Below are 24412 nucleotides of genomic sequence, written 5' to 3' on the forward strand. Positions count from 1 at the left end.
GGCCTGTATTTAGCGGTGGAGGACAGTGCATTGCCCAACACTGCGGGGCCCTAGAGCAGGAGGCCTGTACTTAGCGGTGGAGGACACTGCATTGCCCAACACTGCGGGGGCCTAAAGCAGGTGGCCTGTACTTAGCGGTGGAGGACAGTGCATTGCCCAACACTGCAGGGGCCTACAGCAGGTGGCCTGTACTTAGCGGTGGAGGACAGTGCATTGCCCAACACTGCGGCTGCCTAAAGCAGGTGGCCTGTACTTAGCGGTGAAGGACAGTGCATTGCCCAACACTGCGGGGGCCTAAAGCAGGTGGCCTGTACTTAGCGGTGGAGGACAGTGCATTGCCCAACACAGTGGGGGCCTAAAGCAGGTGGCCCATACTTAGCGGTGGAGGACAGTGCATTACCCAACACTGCGGGTGCCTAAAGCAGGTGGCCCGTACTTAGCGGTGGAGGACAGTGCATTGCCCAACACTGAAGGTGCCTAAAGCAGGTGGCCTGTACTTAGTGGTGGAGGACAGTGCATTGCCCAACACTGCGGGGGCCTAAAGCAGGTGGACTGTACATAGCGGTGGAGGACAGTGCATTGCCCAACACCGGGGGGGCCTAAATCAGGTGGCCTGTACTTAGCGGTGGAGGACAGTGCATTGCCCAACATTGCGGGTGCCTAAAGCAGGTGGCCTGTACTTAGCGGTGGAGGACAGTGCATTGCCCAACACTGCGGGTGCCTAAAGCAGGTGGCCTGTACTTAGCGGTGGAGGACAGTGCATTGCCCAACACTGCGGGTGCTTAAAGCAGGTGGCCTGTACTTAGCGGTGGAGGACAGTGCATTGCCCAACACTGCGGGGGCCTAAAGCAGGTGGCCTGTACTTAGCGGTGGAGGACAGTGCATTGCCCAACACTGCAGGGGCCTAAAGCAGGTGGCCTGTACTTAGCAGTGGACGACAGTGCATTGCCCAACACTGCAGGTGCCTAAAGCAGGTGGCCTGTACTTAGCGGTGGAGGACAGTGCATTGCCCAACACTGCGGGGGCCTAAAGCAGGTGGCCTGTACTTAGCGGTGGAGGACAGTGCATTGCCCAACATTGCGGGTGCCTAAAGCAGGTGGCCTGTACTTAGCGGTGGAGGAGGACAGTGCATTGCCCAACACTGCGGGTGCCTAAAGCAGGTGGCCTGTACTTAGCGGTGGAGGACGGTGCATTGCCCAACACTGCGGGTGCCTAAAGCAGGTGGCCTGTACTTAGCGGTGGAGGACAGTGTATTGCCCAACACTGCGGGTGCTTAAAGCAGGTGGCCTGTACTTAGCGGTGGAGGACAGTGCATTGCCCAACACTGCGGGGCCTAAAGCAGGTGTCCTGTTCTTAGCGGTGGAGAAGAGTTTGTTGCCCAACACTGCAGGGGCCTAAAGCAGGTGGCCTGTACTTAGCGGTGGAGGACAGTACATTGCCCAACACTGCAGGGGCCTAAAGCAGGTGGCCTGTACTTAGCGGTGGAGGACAGTGCATTGCCCAACACGGCGGGGGCCTAAAGCAGGTGGCCTGTACTTAGCAGTGGAGGACAGTGCATTGTCCAACACTGCGGGGGCCTAAAGCAGGTGGCCTGTACTTAGCGGTGGAGGACAGTGCATTGCCCAACACTGCAGGGGCCTAAAGCAGATGGCCTGTAATTAGCGGTGGACGACAGTGCATTGCCCAACACTGCAGGTGCCTAAAGCAGGTGGCCTGTACTTAGCGGTGGAGGACAGTGCATTGCCCAACACTGCGGGGGCCTAAAGCAGGTGGCCTGTAGTTATCGGTGGAGGAGAGTGCATTGCCCAACATTGCGGGTGCCTAAAGCCGGTGGCCTGTACTTAGCGGTGGAGGAGGACAGTGCATTGCCCAACACTGCGGGTGCCTAAAGCAGGTGGCCTGTACTTAGCGGTGGAGGACAGTGCATTGCCCAACACCACGGGTGCCTAAAGCAGGTGGCCTGTACTTGGAGGCGGTGGGACAGTGCATTGCCCAACACTGCGGGTGCCTAAAGCAGGTGGCCTGTACTTAGCGGTGGAGGACAGTGCATTGCCCAACATTGCGGGTGCCTAAAGCAGGTGGCCTGTACTTAGGGGTGGAGGAGGACAGTGCATTGCCCAACACTGTGGGTGCCTAAAGCAGGTGGCCTGTACTTAGCGGTGGAGGACAGTGCATTGCCCAACACTGCGGGTGCCTAAAGTAGGTGGCCTGTACTTAGCGGTGGAGGACAGTGCATTGCCCAACACTGCGGGTGCTTAAAGCAGGTGGCCTGTACTTAGCGGTGGAGGACAGTGCATTGCCCAACACTGCGGGTGCCTAAAGCAGGTGGCCTGTACTTAGCGGTGGAGGACAGTGCATTGCCCAACACTGCGGGGGCCTAAAGCAGGTGGCCTGTACTTAGCGGTGCAGGACAGTGCATTGCCCAACACTGCGGGGGCCTAAAGCAGGTGGCCTGTATTTAGCGGTGGAGGACAGTGCATTGCCCAACACGGCGGGGGGCCTAAAGCAGGTGGCCTGTACTTAGCGGTGGAGGACAGTGCATTGCCCAACACTGCGGGGCCTAAAGCAGGTGGCCTGTTCTTAGCGGTGGAGAAGAGTTTGTTGCCCAACACGGCGGGGGCCTAAAGCAGGTGGCCTGTATTTAGCAGTGGAGGACAGTGCATTGCCCAACACTGCAGGGGCCTAAAGCAGGTGGCCTGTACTTAGCGGTGGAGGACAGTGCATTGCCCAACACTGCAGGGGCCTAAAGCAGGTGGCCTGTACTTAGCAGTGGACGACAGTGCATTGCCCAACACTGCAGGTGCCTAAAGCAGGTGGCCTGTACTTAGCGGTGGAGGACAGTGCATTGCCCAACACTGCGGGGGCCTAAAGTAGGTGGCCTGTACTTAGCGGTGGAGGACAGTGCATTGCCCAACACCGCGGGGTCCTAAAGCAGGTGGCCTGTACTTAGCGGTGGAGGACAGTGCATTGCCCAACACCGCGGGGGCCTAAAGCAGTTGGCCGTACTTAGCGGTGGAGGACAGTGCATTGCCCAACACCACGGGGGCCTAACGCAGGTGGCCTGTACTTAGAGGCGGAGGGACAGTGCATTGCCCAACACTGCGGGTGCCTAAAGCAGGTGGCTTGTACTTAGCAGTGGAGGACAGTGCATTGCCCAACACTGCGGGTGCCTAAAGCAGGTGGCCTGTATTTAGCGGTGGAGGGCAGTGCATTGCCCAACACTGCAGGGGCCTACAGCAGGTGGCCTGTACTTAGCAGTGGAGGACAGTGCATTGCCAAATACTACGAGTGCCTAAAGCAGGTGGCCCGTACTTAGCGGTGGAGGACAGTGAAGCAGGGAGGACAGTGCATTGCCCAACACTGCGGGTGCCTAAAGCAGGTGGCCTGTACTTAGCGGTGGATGACAGTGCATTGCCCAACACTGCGGGGGCCTAAAGCAGGTGGCATGTACTTAGCGGTGGAGGACAGTGCATTGCCCAACACAGCGGGGGCCTAAAACAGGTGGCCTGTACTTGGCGGTGGAGGACAGTGCCTTACCCAACACTGCGGGTGCCTAAAGCAGGTGGCCCGTACTTAGCGGTGGAGGACAGTGCATTGCCCAACACTGAAGATGCCTAAAGCAGGTGGCCTGTACTTAGCGGTGGGGGACAGTGCATTGCCCAACACTGCAGGGGCCTAAAGCAGGTGGACTGTACATAGCGGTGGAGGACAGTGCATTGCCCAACACCGCTGAGGCCTAAATCAGGTGGCCTGTACTTAGCGGTGGAGGACAGTGCATTGCCCAACACCACGGGTGCCTAAAGCAGGTGGCCTGTACTTAGAGGCGGAGGGACAGTGCATTGCCCAACACTGAGGGTGCCTAAAGCAGGTGGCCTGTACTTAGCGGTGGAGGACAGTGCATTGCCCAACATTGCGGGTGCCTAAAGCAGGTGGCCCGTACTTAGCGGTGGAGGAGTACAGTGCATTGCCCAACACTGCGGGTACCTAAAGCAGGTGGCCTGTTCTTAGCGGTGGAGGACAGTGCATTGCCCAACACTGCGGGTGCCTAAAGCAGGTGGCCTGTACTTAGCGGTGGAGGACTGTGCATTGCCCAACACTGCGGGGGCCTAATGCAGGTGGCCTGTACTTAGCGGTGGAGGACAGTGCATTGCCCAACACTGCGGGGGCCTAAAGAAGGTTGCCTGTATTTAGCGATGGAGGACAGTGCATTGCCCAACACTGTGGGGGGCCTAAAGCAGGTGGCCTGTACTTAGCGGTGGAGGACAGTGCATTGCCCAACACTGCGGGTGCCTAAAGCAGGTGGCCTGTACTTAGCGGTGGAGGACAGTGAAGCGGTGGAGGACAATGCATTGCCCAAGTCCCTTCACATAATAACCACAGGCAACAAATCTAGAGGTGTGCCAATTATGGGGAAATGATGTGTACCACTTGTGGTGGGGTCCACACTGCAGTACCTGAGAGAGGTGGTTCCTAGTGCCATACCGCCACTCTCTGCGCTACTTCATGCTCCTTAAACACGGTGGACACCACCAATCATGCATGGGCAACCCCAGCTCCTGTCAGTACAGTGAGTGTGTGACTAGACTCCCAGAAAGTAACAGACATCCAGACACCATCTGATCATGCTCTATGCACTAAGACCCGGGAGCTCAAGAGTGGGTGACTGGACTCCCAGAAAGTAAGAGACATCCAGACACCAACTGATCATGCTCTATGCACTAAGACCCGGGAGCACAAGAGTTGGGGACTAGACTCCCAGAAAGTAACAGACATCCAGGCACCAACTAATCATGCTCTATGCACTAAGACCGGGAGCACAAGAGTGGGTGACTAGACTCCCAGAAAGTAACAGACATCCAGAAACCAACTGATCATGCTCTATGCACTAAGACACGGGAGCACAAGGGTGGGTGACTGGACTCCCAGAAAGTAACAGACATCCAGACACCAACTGATCATGCTCTATGCACTAAGACCCGGGAGCACAAGAGTGGGTGACTGGACTCCCAGAAAGAAACAGACATCCAGGCACCAACTGATCATGCTCTATGCACTAAGACCCAGGAGCACAAGATTATGTGACTAGACTCCCAGAAAGTAACAGACATCCAGAGACCAACTGATCACGCTCTATGCACTAAGACCCGGGAGCACAAGTGTGGGTGACTAGACTCCCAGAAAGTAAGAGACATCCAGACACGAACTGATCATGCTCTATGCACTAAGACCAGGAGCACAAGAGTGGGTGACTGGACTCCCAGAAAGTAAGAGACATCCAGGCACCAACTAATCATGCTCTATGCACTAAGACCCGGGAGCACAAGTGTGGGTGACTAGACTCCCAGAAAGTAAGAGACATCCAGACACGAACTGATCATGCTCTATGCACTAAGACCAGGAGCTCAAGAGTGGGTGACTGGACTCCCAGAAAGTAAGAGACATCCAGACACCAACTGATCATGCTCTATGCACTAAGACCCGGGAGCACAAGAGTGGGTGACTAGACTCCCAGAAAGTAACAGACATCCAGACCCCAACTGATCATGCCCCAGACATCCAGACCCCAACTGATCATGCTCTATGCACTAATACCCGGGAGCACAGGACGGGGCGACGAGACTCCCAGAAAGTAACAGACATCCAGACACCAACTGATCATGCTCTATGCACTTAGACCTGGGAGCACAAGGGTGGGTGACTGGACTCCAAGAAAGTAAGAGACATCCAGACACCAACTGATCATGTTCCATGCACCAACACCCAGGAGCACAAGAGTGGGTGACTGGACTCCCAGAAATTAACAGACATCCAGACACCAACTGATCATGCTCTATGCACTAAGACCCGGGAGCACAAGAGTGGGTGACTGGACTCCCAGAATGTAACATACAAACAGACACCAACTGATCATGCTCTATGCACTAAGACCAGGGAGCACAAGAGTGGGTGACTGGACTCCCAGAAAGTAACATACATCCAGACACCAACTGATCATGCTCTATACACTAAGACCCAGGAGCCCAAAAGTGGGTGACTAAACTCCCAGAAAGTAAGAGACATCCAGACACCAACTGATCATGCTCTATGCACTAAGACCTGGGAGCACGAGAGTGGGTGAATAGACTCCCAGAAAGTAAGAGACATCCTGACACCAACTGATCATGCTCTAAGACCCGGGAGCACAGAGTGGATGACTGTGCTCCCAGAAAGTAACAGACATCCAGACACCAACTGTTCTGCTCTATGCACTAAGACCCCGGAGCCCAAGAGTGGGTGACTAGACTCACAGAAATAGACATCCAGACATCAACTTATCATAATCTATGCACTAAGACCAGGGAGCACAAAAGTGGGTGACTAGAGTCACAGAAAATAACAGAAATCTAGACACCAACTGATCATGCTCTATGCACTAAGACCCGAGAGCACAAGAGTGGGTGACTAGACTCCCAGAAAGTAAGAGACATCCAGACACCAACTGATCCTGCTCTATGCACTGAGACCCGGGAGCACAAGAGTGGGTGACTAGACTCCCAGAAAGGAACAGACAACCAGGCACCAACTGATCATGCTCTATGCACTGAGACCAAGGAGCACAGGACGGGGTGACTAGACTCCCAGAAAGCAAGACATTCAGACACCAACTGATCATGCTCTATGCACTAAGACCCAGGAGCACAAGAGTGGGTGACTAGACTTCCAGAAAGTAAGAGACATCCAGACACCAACTGATCATGCTCTGCACTAAGACCGAGGAGCACAAGAATGGGTGACTGGTCTCCCAGAAAGTAAGAGACATCCAGACATCAACTGATCATGCTCTACGCACTAAGACCTGGGAGCACAAGAGTGGGTGACTAGACTCCCAGAAAGTAACAGACACCAACTGATCATGATCTATACACTAAGACCCGGGAGCCCAAGAGTGGATGACTGTGCTCCCAGAAATTAACAGACATCCAGACACCAACTGATCATGCTCTATGCACTAAGACCCCGGAGCCCAAGAGTGGGTGACTAGACTCCCAGAAAGTGACATCCAGACACCAACTGATCATGCTCTATCCACTAAGACCGGGAGCACAAGAGTGGGTGACTAGACTCCCAGAAAGTAACAGAGATCCCTGAACATGCTGGATGCGCTGAAATCAGTGAAAAACCGAGTTTTAAAAAAACTAGACTCCCAGGAAGTAAAAGACATTATCAGACATCTAAACACAAACATCCTGAGACCAGACGACACAACTAGACTCCCATAAATGAACAGACGTGAGAGACAAGACACAAAAGAACTGTTCAGACATCCAAGGAACATCGCCCCCAAAGGCCCATGGTTTAGAAATAACGTTGCTGCAGGTGGAAAACAGGAGTAGTCTCCGCGTTGTACTTGTAAGGGCTGGTCTGCAGTGCATCCGTGAGTCGGGCTCTCGCAGCAGAGTGATAGGGGCCAACAGCACACACTTACCAGCCACCAGCAGGAGCTGCGCACAGAGGAGCACGCACAGATAGACACGGAGCTGGGCCATCTTGCTTTCGTTGCAGGTTCGAGTGGATGGAGATGCGCGGGCCACAATGCGCTTTATAGGCCGAGCTCGGGGCGTGGGCTCGGGCCCAGTCAGGACCGCTTCTGTGACCTGGAAAGTTATTAATCCTCCGGGGGCTATCCGGTTGCCGAGTGTACGCGGGGCTGTGGGGCGCCCCCTCCTTCACTGAGGGGCGTCTTGCCTTTATTCCATGGGTGCAGTGTCATCTTCCCATCCTGCGCAGGCGAGGATGAAAAGGCTCTGAAATCAAAGGGCCCCACCCTTTCAAAGTGAGGCTCCTTTCTGCCCTGAAGGGCCCCCACCCTGTGTTCTGGGTCAGGTCTCAGGGGTCTCCTTTCACGGAAATATCGCCCTGATTTCCCTGGCCGCCACTGAGAGTGAAACTGAGACCCTACAGGCACAATTCTGTTTGCGTTTGTTTATTGTAAGTATTATAGAGTTAACCTAATCACCATTAGTACCACAGCACTTATAAAAACAAGAGAATTACATCACACGAGAGGCAAAACGTCAATTAATTAATCAGGACACTACAATCACATAAAAGGTGCATCATTGATATGATTTCGCATTTACAACGCGCCTGAACACGTGTTTCTAAGCACATGAAGTGCATACAGCTAGCTGTGTTCTGTGGCCGAATTTAGTTAAACTAGCATTGGCAATGCCAGCAGTTTGGGCTTTTGTGTAGGCATGGGAAAGGCACGTGCCAGGCACTGCCGTAGTGGTATTCACTGGCCATGGATGGTAGCAGGTGCAACATGGTGCCAGTATCTCAGCATCTAATCGCCAGGCTCGGAATGGCCTTTAGGTCAATAGGGCAATGCCTGAACCAAAAACACAAAGTGCCAGCGTGGGAGCGTTTTTTGGTCAAAGTGGACCACTTGTCTATTGGTGCCCGAGACAATGGTATGCCCGAGTCCGACCCTGCTCATAGCAGTGTCTGGTAAATGCCTAATTCCTAAATTATTAGCATTTAGTTTATTTCAAACCTTTGCTAATCACATGCAACCATTCCTATTTACAAGCCAAAAATTGGTGGCTTTGCCAATGCTTAATTTTCACAAGACTTCAGTGAAGTGAAGGACCCGCTTGGTGCTTATAAATCGAGTGGCTGTGGGCAGGCCTGGTTAGGACATTTTATTACAGCACTAGCACATTTAATGTTCCAATTAAGTCATTAACAACCAGAATACTGGCTTGAAAAAACACTGACAGGCACCTTGAGCGCAAAGTTTGATGGTAAGGATTGATTAAAGTGAGCTCAAAGTGTGCCCATGAAGAGGTGTGCAGAGAGGAGCAGGAACTGGGTGGGAGTGGCCATAGGGATTAGCATGGCGATGGGCAGTCAATGGGTGCGCGAATAACTAAACCACACTTAAAAGCTGTGTGTCTCTCCTCTTATGCCATTTCTCCTCTGCGGCAATTAGCGAGAGACAGTAATGGAAGTTAGCAGGACAAGCGCGGAGAAGCACTGGGACAGATGTCCACATCAGCAAAAGATAGTGGCTCAAAGTGTTACTGGTGAGGTGTGTCGACTGCACCACCAATCTATCTATGTATGGGGTGGGGTAAAGTTGGAGACCTACTACATCTGCCATGCTTGGAAAAGGGATTTCTAGAGGCCCAGGGCTGAAAAGGGTTGATTGCTTAACTCATAACTGTTATTTAATGTGTTTATTATTTGTCTACTCTTCTATTCCAAATGCAAATCCGTGAGTGATTTGAGTAAACGCATCACCTGTGAGGCATTTGAAGAATCTTCGTCCATGCTGTGGAAGTGCCAGTCTATTTTGGAACAATAGTTTCATAAAAGGTAGCAGGCGTCCCACTCCAAAAAGAACATTGCATGATAACCTGTGTAAAGGAGGTCCCAAATAAAGCCTGCACTCCCATCGCCCATTTTGAAGTACCAGGAACATTCACACCAAAATATGTGACGTATAATGAGCAAATAAACCAGCAGAGAGCCGCAGTAGGGCTCTGCCCAGTGCCTATCAGAAGAACAACACCCGTTTAAGCACAGATACCGAGAAAACCATGGACAGTAAAGTATCCATTGAGAAAACCCTACCAGCAAATGAGACAAAATGAAGATTGCCTAAGTACTATCCCGGAAGAAACCAAAAAAGTCCTAATGGAAGACGAATGGTGACGTCACGAGGACTCTGAGGCACTCACAGATAGAAGAAATGACGACCCAAGGATGACACAAAGAGACGAAACGTTGTGAGAAAAGGGATTGTGAACCTAAAAGTGATAGGAAGCTATCAAAACGAAAGAGAGTTAAGCTGTAAGCAAAATGAATACAGTCAACCAGTTTACACCTGCACATACGCTTGAAACTGCAAGAAGGCAAAGAAAACAGTACAGCTTGCTATGCTAAGTAGAAGAATAGCGCGGCATGTGCCATTATACATAATCTACCTCAAAACAAAGCACAGTATTATAAGTGTGAGTCCACCTTGCACAATGAAGCAGAATCTACCTAGGTTACTGAAGGCCAAATGATCGGAGATTCATATTCTAGCAAACCCGAGAAGAGACGGCTGAATCGAAACTCAGCAAGAGCAACTCGTGCCAGAAGAGCCAAGGTCAAGCTAATAAGAAGAGGAACAGTAGTGGGCAATACTGAATGGGCATCCCACAAGCGAGGCAGGGTAACTGCTGTTACCATCGGCAGCTGGGAGAGGGGCAGACCCAACCTCCCTGTGCCTGCTCCTCTCCTCCCCCAGCTAAGGAGACACGCAGTCTCGGCAGCACAAAAGCCACTCAAGGGCAAGGTGCGAACAGTAATCGCACCCTTCCTCCAAACAGCAAGGTGCTAAGCGCCATAAGGAAAACAACCGTCAGGCAGGGCCCAGGTTCAAAAGATCTGCCCCCACCAGGGGTTCAGACAGTCGTCTATCCGGCCAGGGGCTGCGACAACAGCAGCTCCCACCACATACACAACAAAAACCCAGGGCCTCCCTGGGTCCTATAAATGAGAGCAGCATGCTCAGAGTAAACACAACCTGTTTGTGGACCCTTGAACGGGGACCCAAGCAAACAGGAGGTTCACTGTTTACTCAGTGTCTTCCAAATCTTCTTGCTTCTTTAGCAATTCTTGAGGTTCGCTGTACATCGCAGTGTCTTTTTTCCTTCCTGAACATTGTACTGTTCAAAGCAATTGCAATGCAGCCTTAACGAAGGAAGAAGCGGCAACCGAACAGCCAGCGCGGATGCTGTCAATCTCAACATCTCAGCATAGAGGGAAAAGCGAGCGGCGAGCGTGTCCAAAACAAAACAAACAAAGACACGTGCTGCGGAATCATCCCCAAAACCAGTGCGAACGAAGGAGAGAGAGGCACTCGAACAGCACGGCGCAGACGGCGACGGATTCAACAACTTACAGGTGAGCAACCTCGCAGGTGGCTAAGAGGGAGGAAAAATAGACATTTATGTCCGGAAGAGATACATTTTATTACAGTGGACTGGAACCCCCGCGTTATAAGGCAGGCTGGGCGAGATAACACAAGCCAGTTTTAAACTCGGGCAGAGTCACAAGCCAGCTTGGGAGCTCGTCTTTGCTTGACAACCACTCAGAGCTGGCGAACACAGTTTCAAGCTCAGCTGGCCCAAATACTGCAGATTTAAAATAATTTCTGTAATATTGCAGGGCGACCTCACAGCGAAACCAATTATTTAAATCCAGTAAATCAAACCTGGGGGCTGCCCAATTTTCTGAACCCGGTCAAGAAGGCACTAGTCAACAGTTACCCAGCACGGGCAACAAATAGAACAGGCGCAAACAAGTCGCCGATATCAACAGTTTAACTCCTTGATAAAACCTTTTTCCTTTTCCTATAGCAGGCATAGAAGAACATGGGGCCCAAACGGAAAGCACGGGCACCCCCAACACCGGTGCAGAAGCCCAAATCACCACAATTGCTAGCAGCCATTGAAGCGGCAGAGCACTACGGATAGGCATGGGTTAGAGAAAACATATACGGCCTACCCAGGGAAGGATTACCAGCCCTCCCAGCCAGGAGGAGGTTTCTGCACCATTAAAAAGGAGAAAAATATCCAAAGGCGCCAGAAAAGGTACCAGAAAATTGTCAAAACTATGCGAGAATGTAGCGGAATTACAGCAACTAATGGTAGAAATAAGGGGGAAACAGACACCGCCCACAAGGGAACCTGGGGCCTCAAACCCTACCATCGCAATAGAACCCAAGCTGCAACAGACGCCGCAACAAAAGGTGCAAAACCGGAGACATGGACCTAACGGCCCTGACTCAGTGCCAACAACACGCTGCAACGCTGGGCTGCCGGAGCCTCACACAGGGCACCGACTGCGCCACGGCAGAGAAAACCATCACTGCAGCACCAAAGAAAAAGAACCACGACGGGGACACAACCGCCGGGCTTCACGAGCGCAATCGGGACGCCCATACAGCAGTCTGAAACGGAGCAAGCGGTGCCGGGAAGCAGACCCACCGAACCGCCCTGGAGTGAACTAGCCGACAAGCGACGAACGAGCCCAGAAGGGACGAGCCTTGAAAGATGGCTGATCGAGACAAGAGAGGCCCGCCACACCACAGACTGTGTGCCGCACCATAGAAGCGCTGTTGGAACAAAGCCGATTACACCATTGACAGCAAGCAGTGATGAAGGGCAGCGCGGCGCTCAGGCACACGCACCGGTCAATAAACGAATGAAAATTTTTTTTTTAAGTGATGTGAAAACACGCAATTTAGATGGTGAGCCCTGGGCTAACATCAGCGCATCTACCCCACTGCCACCGCAGTGAATGAACGTGGACGGGGGGCTCAGGTGGATACAGCACCGCGGCCAACATCAACCTCCCCCTCGGATCCAGAACCCCTAAAAAGGGTATCTACAAACAGAGACTTTAAAGGGCCGGACGAAGGGATACACGATCCACACCCAGCCAGGTCGAAGACACCAAAGAGACACCATCGGAGCTTTACCTTCAGCCATCGGACGGGGCAGAAAAGGAGCCCACAATCTAAGGAAGCATCTAGAGTACCAGAGGTGGCCGCTCCCTCAGACCGGCAGCACGGGTCCGGTGCATCGCAGGGACGGAGCTGGACCTCTCAAGCCACCAAGTAAGTCTGCGCACCTCTGGGACCTGACCCAACAGGGAGGCGGGGTACCCATACCGACCCACGGGGATACGAACTGACAGCAGGGGGAACGGGAGCCCACTAGCAAGCACACGGTTAACCATTAAAAAAGGGAGTGGGGCCACGCCAGGAAGCCCCCAAAGACAATAAGTAACGGGTGGCTCCCAACTACCACCAACAACATAGTCCCCAACCACCAATGGTATGGGTGCTCGTTAGGGGGGTGCCATTGCACCCCCCTAGCGAGCATTGCGGCTGACCAGAGCCTCAAATGGACGCTAAATCGAAAAGCCCGCACCCACAGCAGACCACAGGCAGCTGAAAATGGAGGATCAGGAGAATAGGTGACGCAGGAACACTGTGCGGGTGGTCGGAGTCCCAGAAAACGTAGACGGGTCGGACATGAAAACGTTTATCCACGATCTCCTGCAGAACTCGCTCCATAAGCCCAATGCTAGAGACATCATCATCGAAAGGGCACATCGTGCACCGATCCCAAAACCACCACCCACAGATCGCCCAAGAGTCATAACAATGAGACTGCAAAATTTTCAGCACAAAGTGGCCATACTAAAAGCGTATCGAACAGCTTCTCCGATACGCCTGAATAGTACCAACATTCTATGGAAGTATCGAGACGGCACAGAGGCTTCAACCCCATCTTCGAGGCTCTGAAAAACACTGACCACAGGCACTACCTCAAATTCCCTGCAATTTGGTACATCCAATTCGATAGAAAATGGCAATAATTTGAGGACCCGGAAGTCGCATGGCGATTCCTGCAACATAAGAACCTGGTGACATCGGACTATAACTGCGTAGAGACGGAAAAATCAAACCCAGAACTCTCTCCCCAACGCCACCAAGGGCGCATGCCAGCCAGAGGGAAATGGCAAAAAGCGGGCAGGACAGGATGGGCCCCGCGGCTAGGACAGTGAGCAAAGGAAACGCACCAATAGACCCTAATACGTGGCCTAGCACAGAACTAAGTCGACGACTAGACCACCCACGTCACTCAGATGCTGGACATGGAAAGACGACACTCTGAAAGAGTCACCATAGAACTTCGGAAGCGGAACGACATTGCTTCACTGGATCCCCCAAGATGACAGCAATATGAGGAAAGAAATGCAGAAAGAGGCAACCTCTCTCACAACTGCCATCCCCCTCCTGGCAGGATGCGAGAAGAATACATGGGAAGAGGCAGCAGAGCTCCGGCCTGCTCCCACCAACCACATGTATAGGCTTTTAAGCCTTGTATTGGGCATTAGCCGACAGAAAGGCTCACTCAATGGTACACAGTTTGGCCTAACGGGCCATTTATGGGTTTAAAGTTGATATGGTTTGGCCCACAGTTGGGCCCAAGTTATGGTTTATGTATACCTCTGATCTGCAAGACAAATAAGGGGGGGGGGGGTATAATGAGATGTGCTCGATACTCACAAGGCAACTCAAATCCACATGGCTGAACTCAAGTTAGTGACCCTAAATATCCACGGCCTAGGCCACCTCATTAAACGCAAACGCCTACTTAATTATCTAAGAGACATCCGTGGGGACATAATATTCTTACAAGAAACACATCTAAATAAACCCAAAGCAGAAAAACTGGCGAGGGGGTGGATAGGTTCTGCTGAGCATGCACCAAGCCAAGAGGGGGGTACCACAAAAGGGTCCCCCTCCAGGTGCAGCACATATATAATGATAAGCAAGGGCGGGTGGTTCTAATCCAGGGTCAAATACAACAGCACGCAGTCACCCTACTGAATTTGTAACCAGACACACCAGCCTTCTTCACACGAACATTCTCCAACTGGGCCCAATACATGCAGGGCATCACAGTGATACCTCACACTGGACCAAAGCCTAGATTGCTGGGGAGCGAAGCGTAACACTCAGGCCAACGCCAGGAAGAGGGCCACCCTAAACACCTTAATGTCTGACCTGCAGCTCAAAGATGTCTGGAGGGACACTCACGCGACCCAGCAGGACTACACTTTTGACTCCTATCGCCATAAAAGCTACTCGAGGCTAGATTATTGGCTGATGCCGGCCAATAAGTTCCACTTGGGGTCCAATTGCACTATCCCGCCGATTACTATATCAGACTACGCCCACGCTACACTCCACCTCATACTCCCCGACATGACTCGTAAATCCCCGACCTGGTGCTTGAACCTCTGCATGCTGCAGTATCGTGACATTGTATATCTCCTGCGGGAAGACAACGAAACTCTGGACTACACACCATACAGATGCTGCGACATGTTCAAGGCATATTTTAGAGGTCAATGCATAGCGCACTGGGAATACAAACAGAAAACATGGGGGGGAGAAAGAAACACGACTAACGGCAGATCTCCAATCACTAGAGGCGTGACACAAGGAAACCAGGGGGGATCAACTTCTAACTCAGATTCGGAAATGCAGGGCAGAAATTAGGCAGCTCACCACAGACAGGGGTCAGCGAGCGTACACAAACTGAGCACAAACGTACTATTTAGAGAACGATAGACCACTGCACCTTATGGCCTTAGCTCTCAAGAAATGACAAGCCGCACAATTGATCACATCCATAAAAGACACGGCAAACAACCAGATAATAGGGGACAAATCGATAAACACGAGATTTGCAGAGTTCTACCAAAAACTTTATACCGCAGCCGATAGCTACACATTACCTTTCTTGACTCAATACCTATTCCTAAACTCCCTCTGGAACAGGCTAATGAACTAAACAAACACATCACCGTTGCCGAGATAACAAGGGCAATCTTATCCCTCTCTCGCGGGAAAGCAGCCGGCCAGATGGGATCCCGATTGACCTATATAAATGTATTGCCGACTACATAACCCCAAAACTAGAAGCACTAGCCCAGAAATGACTCCCCAAATCAATGCTAGCTGCCAACATTGTCTGTCACTTCCACATTGTATTTCTAACTGAACCTGATCAGTCCTCATAATTGTCCATGATTTGCCGACCTTATGATTATGCTTTTTGTGTAGCCTTCATAACTGTCCATGGTTGCCGACCTTATGATTATGCTTTTTGTGTAGCTTTCATAACTGTCCATGGTTTGCCGTCCTTATGATTATGCTTTTTCTATAGTCCTCCAAACATACTGTAATTTGCTATTTCTTGCATGTATGCTTTGAATCCGTGCCTAGCCTCTTCCCCAATTGCCACGCCCAGGCTGCCCTTTTACTTTAAAAAGTAGCATTGCTCACCCTAGTTGCTACCCCATCCTGTGCTCTTGCGATACACCTCGACCTTGCAAGGCTATCTACTTGCTGCTATGCTTGCCCTAAGTTCCACCTTCGCATGCTCTCAACGTGTACTATCTCTCAGATAAACTACTAGCACTGTTGGGACCATTATTACACTGCGCTAATTCCACTACCACAGCCCCACCACTGACTTGCCCACACGTCTTCTCTGTATCCTCCTGCGCCTCACAACCTGCACCCAACATGCATCCCATCTCTCACATGCGCTGCATTAGCGTCACCTCGTGCCACACACAGCAACAACACCTCACACTGTCTACTACGGTCGACCCTCCAGCCAACCCTTACCTTAACTCTCCATCTCAATGGCTCCAACACTTCGCCATGAAGCCCACACCCAACCAACCTTGCACTGTACCTGTGAGAAACTTCAGACTAGGATCTAGACTCCCCCACATCTCCCACCGTCCCACCAACACTAACTCGCCAGCGAAACCATCGCGCACTAAGCTCACAGCCCCTGCCCAACAACTCGCACCCACACCTATACTGAACACACCGATTCCGGACATCTCTCCCGATTCGAGTACCACAACCTGTCTCAAGGCTGCATTGTTCAACACTAGGTCACTGTATTGCTCTCCTCTGAAAAGTGCATGGAACTACCATAAATCACCAATGCAATTAGAGCAAATACTTCGACCCAAAAACAGATAGACACAATAATTCACAGCCACGCACCCTTTAGAAGATAATCAGCTCTTTACGGCTATTTATTCAAATCTTACAGGTACATAGAAATAACTCATAAAACTAACATGGCCATAAGTAAAGGAAACCAAAAGAAATACATCACTGTGAGCGGAAATGTTGTCCTCATCTCATCCAGAATCGGCTGGAAGACTCCGGGGGGGACAGCCAGGAAGAGAGTGCCACAGCTCACAGGAAGACCAGACGGAGCGTCCTTCTCTGGCTGAAGTCTCACCTGCCTCCCCACCCCCCAGATCTTCTGCCTATATAGGCACTCCAAAAAAAGGAGTTAATTCCCGAATCTTCTGGAATTGCACCTGCCAGTTGAGGGACAGCCGTTGGTTGCCAGCTGGGTAAATCGAGAGCTCCCCCCCAAGGAATGCAGGGCCTCCCTGCTCTAAAACTCAGAAAAAATATGCTCCACGGAGAACAGTAGAAAGTCATAACAACGTTAGCCTTTCCCAGCAGAAATGGCCTTGACTGCATACCAAGTTTAAAAAAAAACATGTTTGTCTCAGCACAGTGAATCTAACACTTCAGCAAAATATGTGCAGTTTCACTGCGGAGTGAAGTAAATATCCAACATGGCTGCGAGCACTCCCAGAATGCATTGTGCTCTTGCGCCATTTTGAAGTAAGCATAAATTGAGCAGAACATCTCCACCCTTTGGATATTTATCTTCCGTAGCAAGCAGTTATAATAGACAATATAATAAAAATGCAAGCAAAAATATAACGTAGTGTACCCCCAATATCAGGTATCCATGAAAATAACCAATCCCACCAGTTTCTGTTTTGATCTTGGGATACTTGAGAAATGAGATCCCTCAAACCTCTAATATGACTTTCAATGGATCGTGAGTGGTCACTCAAATTGAAGCAGCACATACCTTCAAAGGCATTACACCCTAAATTATGTTTCAGCAATAAGTAATCAACAGCAGCTCTGTTCTGCAAAGTAGCTTTTCTAATAACTTGACTATTAAGGAGTAATTCTTCTAAAGCCTGTGAAGTATGATTAAGACTCTTAACTACTAAACACGCTAATTTCATCAAAGATTTGTAACCTCCAGCTGCTAAACCCCAAACACCTACTAAGGAGAGGGTTAATGCTAAAACCTCAGGTTCTGATAGCAAATGTACATGTGAATCACAGTCAGGAGATAATCCCATAGATTCAAAAGTTGACCTTTTACCTCGAGTTATCGCTGAGTGTAAAGGAAACATCATTAGTCCTAACCGTGTTAAAGCACATGGACCTCCAGAAATGTTAGCTGGAATATAAGTATATGTAATGTTACCACATGAAAAGAGCCCTCCCGTTGGAAGTTTCATGTGATTCAAATGACTAGCAGTTATTACAGTATGATTGCAAGATATAGTGTTATTTACACTGATACATTTGCGTGACATTCGTGAACACAGTCTCCTCTAGAATGTGGTGTGATTGTATTGATCAGTCAACTCTATTTGTTTGCATTTACCAAATTCTTGTGCTTTGCAGGTCATAATATAACATACATCACCTTGGGTTACATTGTACGTGATTACACGTGTCAAATTTTCTCCACTTCTTGTCGGTTTCTTGGCAGAAGCGGCAATATTCGTAGACTGAAAAAGTTTGTCTAATGTCTGAGTCTTGAACTAAAGAATCATTATGTGTGACGCCGAAAATGTGCTTTAAAACCGGAACCGGCGTCGGTACCGCTACTAAACATGTAGTCAATAAAGCTTCAGCATTGGGTACATCAGATAAACAGAAATGTGATATGTTTAGCACTTGCTGTGCTAGGTAGATCCACATATTTTCTTCTTGGGTGATCATAGGAGAGTGTTTTCTCCGTCCTACAAAAGGCTCCTGTACAACGGGCATCAAGGTTGTTTTCACTTGCTCCTGATGTGTTTGTCGCAATTCACGGATCCATGTCTTCGGTCTAGTGGGCTTGTCGGCACTGGAATAGGGTTGCTTGGGGACAACATTATTCATCACTATCAATATCCCCTTGATCACTGGCACAGATGTAACATTGTTCACTGGTGACAGGAGACTTTTTAATCCGTTCAAAGGGATTCCATTTAGTGCCACAGTCACACCAACCAGACCCAGGATCTACAAAGAAAACCCAGAAACGAGATATCAGTGTTACACATCACTCTCTTAGGTAACATTTGTCGGCGGGGACATATTGCCACTTCCTTCTACCAGGTTCCATGACTAAAACCACTTGATCTTTGCCTGATGCAATGACATCTGCTGGCACTGGTGGACCACTTGGCTGTTCCACCCACACCTTTGCACCCGGTATCATGCTGTCTGAAGAGCCAAAACCGCGCTCCCCACGGGTAGTTAACACTGTAGGAGGCTCCCCTTTTTTAATCACAGACAACTTAATAGGAATGACTATCAGTTGGGCCACTCGATCACCCTTGTGTATTGATAACAATTGATCCCCACTATTCATTAGGATGACTTTAATCTCGCCTTGGTAATCAGCATCAATTACCCCTCCCAACACTTGAACTCCCTTCAATGCTAAGCCAGATCTAGGGGCAATCCATCCCATATGCCCTCAGGGAATCTGTACTCCAATCCCTGTTTCAATTACAACTATTCTTCTTGGGTCTAGTCTAATTTCTTCATTAGAATGCAAGTCTACCCCTGCTGACTCTGGGGTTGCTCGATAGGGAGTTAAAGAACCTGGTGTAATTTCCCAGTACGATAGCGTTTCTCTGACTGAATTGGGTTGAACCTGCAAAGCAGGAGTCATTAATCGCATCAACGGAGTTTCATGTTCATACACAGGTCTATTGTTCAACACCTGCACCGCATCAAACACACGATCACGCCAGCCTGCTAAACTACCGTCTCCAGATTTGCGCAACTGTTCTTTCAGTAACCCATTCATTCGTTCAATTAGCCCTCCTGCAGCTGAGTGGTAGGGTACATGGTAAACCCACTCAATGCTTTTTTCCTGACAAAATTCCTGGACTAATTTGCCTTTGAAATGTGACCCATTGTCACTTTGAATCTGTAAAGGCACTCCATAATGTAATTTGATCTGGTCTAACAGTCTGATGGTGTTCAATTGGGTTGCACGCTTGCACGGAAAAACCATCAAATATCCTGAGTATGTATCTACAATAATGCATGCATACTGACAACCTCTGCTGATTGGCATAGGACCAATATAATCAATCTGCCAAATTTGACCTGGTAATTTTCCTCTTCTCAATGTGCCTCGAACAATTTGAGGTATAGGTCTATGCAATTGGTGTTGGCACACGGGACACTGCAAAATGATGGTTTTCACTAGTTCTAAAGGAAGACTAATGCCTCGAGCTTGTGCCCACCTGATAGTAGCCTTTTCTCCAAGGTGCCCACATTTCTGATGGGCCCATTTGGCCAAACCCTCCATATCGTCTTCCCGAGCCTCTGTATCCACTGAGGCAATCTTGGTGTGTTCATCTGCAACAGAATTAAACCAATGTTCTAATGAATCTGTAGCACAATGCGCATCTACATGATATACAGTGACTTCACTTTGTAACAACATCTCTGCAATATCTTGCCACAGTTCTTTTCCCCACAATTCTTTTGAATGAATCTTCCACCCATTATTTTGCCAAGATGGCAACCACACTGCCAATCTATTTGCCACTGACCATGAATCTGTGTACACATAACATTGACCAGGGGTCTCTTGTTTCAATGCTTGGTAAACTGCGTAAAGTTCTGCGAACTGACTGCTCTTTCCTTTCCCTGTCGTTGTCAACATCTTTTTGGTTTTAGGATTGTACGACACTGCTTTCCAGTATCGCTCTGTTCCCACGTATCGGGCTGAACCATCCGTGAACCAAGCATGCTCTGTTTGTTCTACGGTCAAATCGCTGTAAGGAACTCCCCATTTCACAGGAGACTCACGTTTTTCAGGCACTTCCGGTGGTATGTAATCTGAGGGCGGTATGTTAGCTACTTTTTCATGTAATTTTGCCACTCCACCCTTTCCTGATTTAGTCTGTCTTGAATGTACCATTTCCATTTAATTATGCTGGCTTCTTGAGCATGTACTATTCTATGTGTTTTAGGAGAGCTCAGTACCCATTGCATGATTGGTATTTCTGGCCTCATCAATACATCATGGGCCACTGTCATTTGCTCAGTATCGACAAGAGCCCAATAACATGCCAACAACTGTTTCTCAAAGGGAGTATATGAGTTACCAGCATCGGGCAACTTACGACTCCAAAACCCCAATGGCACACGTTTTCTGTCTTGTTTCTGCCACACACTCCAGTTAGCATAATTGTCCTGCACAGACACATTTAATTCCACTTCACCTTCCTTTAAGGGCCATAAATCAAGCACCTGCTGCACAGTGTCTTTCGCCATCTCAAAGGCTCTCTGCTGCTCCTCCCGCCCCCCCCACTGAAACTCATATTTCTTTCCTGTCACCTTATAGAGGGGGGGCCAATATTTGCCCTAAATGGGGAATGTGTTGTCTCCAAAACCCAAACAGTCCTATAAACTGCTGAGCTTGGTTTTTGTTCATTGGAGTGGTGAATTCAAGTATTTTCTGTGGGGCTTTTGGCACCATTTCTCGATGCCCATGATGCCACTGGATCCCTAAAAATATCACTGTTTCAGCTGCACCTTGAATTTTACTCGGATTAATCTCCCACCCTTCCTTTGTCAATCCTTCCCTAATGATATCTAACTGACTTTGCACATTGTGCTCATCCTTGCCCTGAATCAAAATGTCATCAATGTAATGAGAGATTTGTATGTCAGGTTTGCACGGTATCTTGTCTAAGTGCTCTGCCACCAGCCGGTGACAGATAGTCGGACTGTGCATGTACCCCATGGGTAGTCTCGTGAAAGTGTACTGGCATCCACCCCACGTAAATGCAAACTGTTCTTGACACTCATCAGCAATTGGCACGGAGAAAAATGTGTTGGCTAAATCAATCACTGCATACCAAGTCCCCTCAAACTTTTGGACATTTTCAATCAGAGTAATAGCTTCTGGGACTGCAGGCACCAAGGGAGGAGTATGTTTATTCAACTCCCTGTAATCCACCGTCATCCTCCACGACCCATGCCCTTTTTTAATGGGCCAGAGCGGATTGTTCCATGATGTGGTTATAGGGCGTAATACACCCGTCTCCACGTACTCTTTAATGGTGTCTGAAATGTCCTTGTGCCCCCAGGAATGCGGTATTGCTTCATTGCTACTCGCTTGGTTGCTATTGGTACTTGCACTGGGGGCATCTTTAATTTGCCTACAGTAATGGGGGTACAGATCAATGCACTCACCCCAAACTGGTACGTTTTACCACCAAGTCCCATGGTTAGCCCTTCCAAAATGTCAAAACCAATTATATACTCGGGTATCGGGACAATCAACACTTGGTATTTCTGCCTCTTTAAATTGCCTATTTTCATCTCCACTCGCGTTTGCACTGCGGGGCCTCCTTTCCCCCTAAACCTGTGATCGTGAACTGTTTGCCTTTAAAACGTGTCGGATTACCATGAATCAAAGAGGCCTCCGCTCCGGTGTCTATCAATGCTTGCACCCCTTGTGTATTTCCTGGCCCCCAAAAAATCTTAACATCAACATGAGGCCGCCTATCCACTTTTATGCGGGCAGACGCTGCCGGAGCTTGGCCGTAGCCCTAGTCAAACTTCAAATGAGTGTGACTTGATTCCGCCTCTAGCATTGCACTCACCACCTTTCTCAAATCAGCGTATGTCGGTTGGTACGGGGAAGGTGTCCACATTGACCCTTCATCTTGTTCTTCCACAGGGGGAGCAGAAGGTGAGGTGTCCCCCTGTGGCATGGTGACTACTTGTTTCTTAACCTGTATGTAGCGCTCTTTTGCTGCAAGTCCTCGTTTTTTGTATAATTCATACATTACTCTGGTTTCAATGCCATCAATTTCTTCATGTGGCACACCATCTTTTAACAAAGCCAAAAACATGTCTTTTCGGGACACTCGGGAGTCTCTGCTATCTTGCCGCCTGCCTTCGGTTCTTCTCTCACTACGCCCCTCTCTGTCCCGTGGCTTGTTATAGCTCTTATCCCACTCCCCTAAATCTGCAAGTTGCCAAATGGCACCTGCTACCTCATCAGTAGCCTTGCCCGTCATGCCTACGAGCAAAGTCATAACGATACTTTCGTATACGGGTGGCGCAGTTCTAATCACCATGTTTCGAGTTGAAACTGAGAGCGGCACGGCTCCCATGTGATCAGGAGCATCTATGTGAATCGCCTCTTTCATAGCGTGCTCTCTGACTTTTTGAATTGCTTCTCTCAATGTATACCACTTCGTTTCTTCACTAGGCCAATCTGTGGTAATGGGGTATTTACGGTTACATGCTTGGGCTACCAGGTGCAACAAAGACACCTGCGTATCTTGACCATTTGCGTCAGGGACCGGTCCTGCCCTTAAGACCTCCTGTACATTGGTGTCAATGGACAGGGGTAAAAAACGCGTTGAATCAGTAGAATCTACCAACAATCCTGCAGCACCCCCATCTAGTAATCTCACCAACCATGTCAATAAAGCTTCCCCTGATTTTTGCCTCAAACGGGTAATAATTTCCCCAACCTCCTGCTGTGTGTAATCCTCCAATGTGGTTAAATCCACCATACCACCACCAGGATACTGCAGGTGTGGTCCGGCTCGCCGCCTTCTAACAGGCTTCACCGCCACTGTTTTCTGTTTTACCTCTGGTTTGGGGTCAGACTCTTCTGCAGAACTACTTTCTAGACTGGTTGAATCAAAAATATCCCCATCCCATTTGTCTGGATCCCAGTCGGCACCAGCGGTAGCGATTACAGTTGCCACCTTTCTTTTGTTGACCCCTCCCTGTCTTTTCCTATATTTGTAACAAGCTACTCTTACTGCTGACCTCTCGGCCACCGCCTGATATGTGTCGGCCTTATCTTTAAACAGCTTCATTTGAATCTGCTGCATTAACACTGTTTGCCTTTCTGCAGCTAGCTCTCTCTCTAATCTCAAAACCTAATTTTTCATATCCATCTGCCTCTGATGTATTTTCCTATAAGCATGCAAAAGAACCCAACCTCGCCTTCCTAATGCCACACATTCTTTACCACGTTCTACTGAAACTTGTTGCAAGTATGCCATGACATCAGCCGGATCAGCATCCCCCAATCCTTGATCCCAAGTTTCACTTAGCCCGGCTCCACAAGCCCATGCCTGAGCCAACTTATCATATGGACTCTTAGTCCAGCCTGGAATAACAATATCAGAGCATTCACCGCTAGCGGTAACACTCTTTTTCCTGAACAAACTATTCATTACTGCAAAATGGTACAAAACCTTTTTATATCTATATTTTCTTTTCCTTTCTGCAATCACTCCCACAAGCACGCACACACCATCAAGGGAAGAAAGAGAGAGAGGAAGAAAAGAAAAAACAGCTTAACAGAGTTCAACACTCACTGCCAACTTACTTTTGCTTGCAAGATAACCGAAGCCTATCTACGTTCAAAACAGATTATTTGGAACACTTCATCACAAATAATCCTGCTTACAGCGCCATTATGTATTGCTCTCCTCTGAAAAGTGCACGGAACTACCATAAATCACCAATGCAATTAGAGCAAATACTTCGACCAAAAAACAGATAGACACAATAATTCACAGCCATGCACCCTTTAGAAGATAATCAGCTCTTTACAGCTATTTATTCAAAGCTTACAGGTACATAGATATAACTCATAAAACTAAC

The 24412-nt window shown here is 49.4% G+C and overlaps 1 protein-coding gene across 1 annotated transcript in view; it reads right to left on the minus strand.

Moving 5' to 3' along the window:
- Nucleotides 1-7644, minus strand: part of LOC138473331 (salivary glue protein Sgs-3-like) — a 283493-nt gene extending 275849 nt beyond the window's left edge. The window contains exon 1 of the mRNA XM_069611998.1: nucleotides 7466-7644. Within this exon, the coding sequence (XP_069468099.1) occupies nucleotides 7466-7526 (61 nt within the window). The 5' untranslated portion in view covers nucleotides 7527-7644. The remainder of the gene's footprint in view (nucleotides 1-7465) is intronic.
- Between the last annotated feature and the right edge of the window lie 16768 nt (nucleotides 7645-24412).

This window comes from Ambystoma mexicanum, chromosome 8, assembly GCF_040938575.1.
Source record: "Ambystoma mexicanum isolate Mex_15411 chromosome 8, UKY_AmexF1_1, whole genome shotgun sequence".
In the NCBI taxonomy this organism is placed as follows: domain Eukaryota; kingdom Metazoa; phylum Chordata; class Amphibia; order Caudata; family Ambystomatidae; genus Ambystoma; species Ambystoma mexicanum.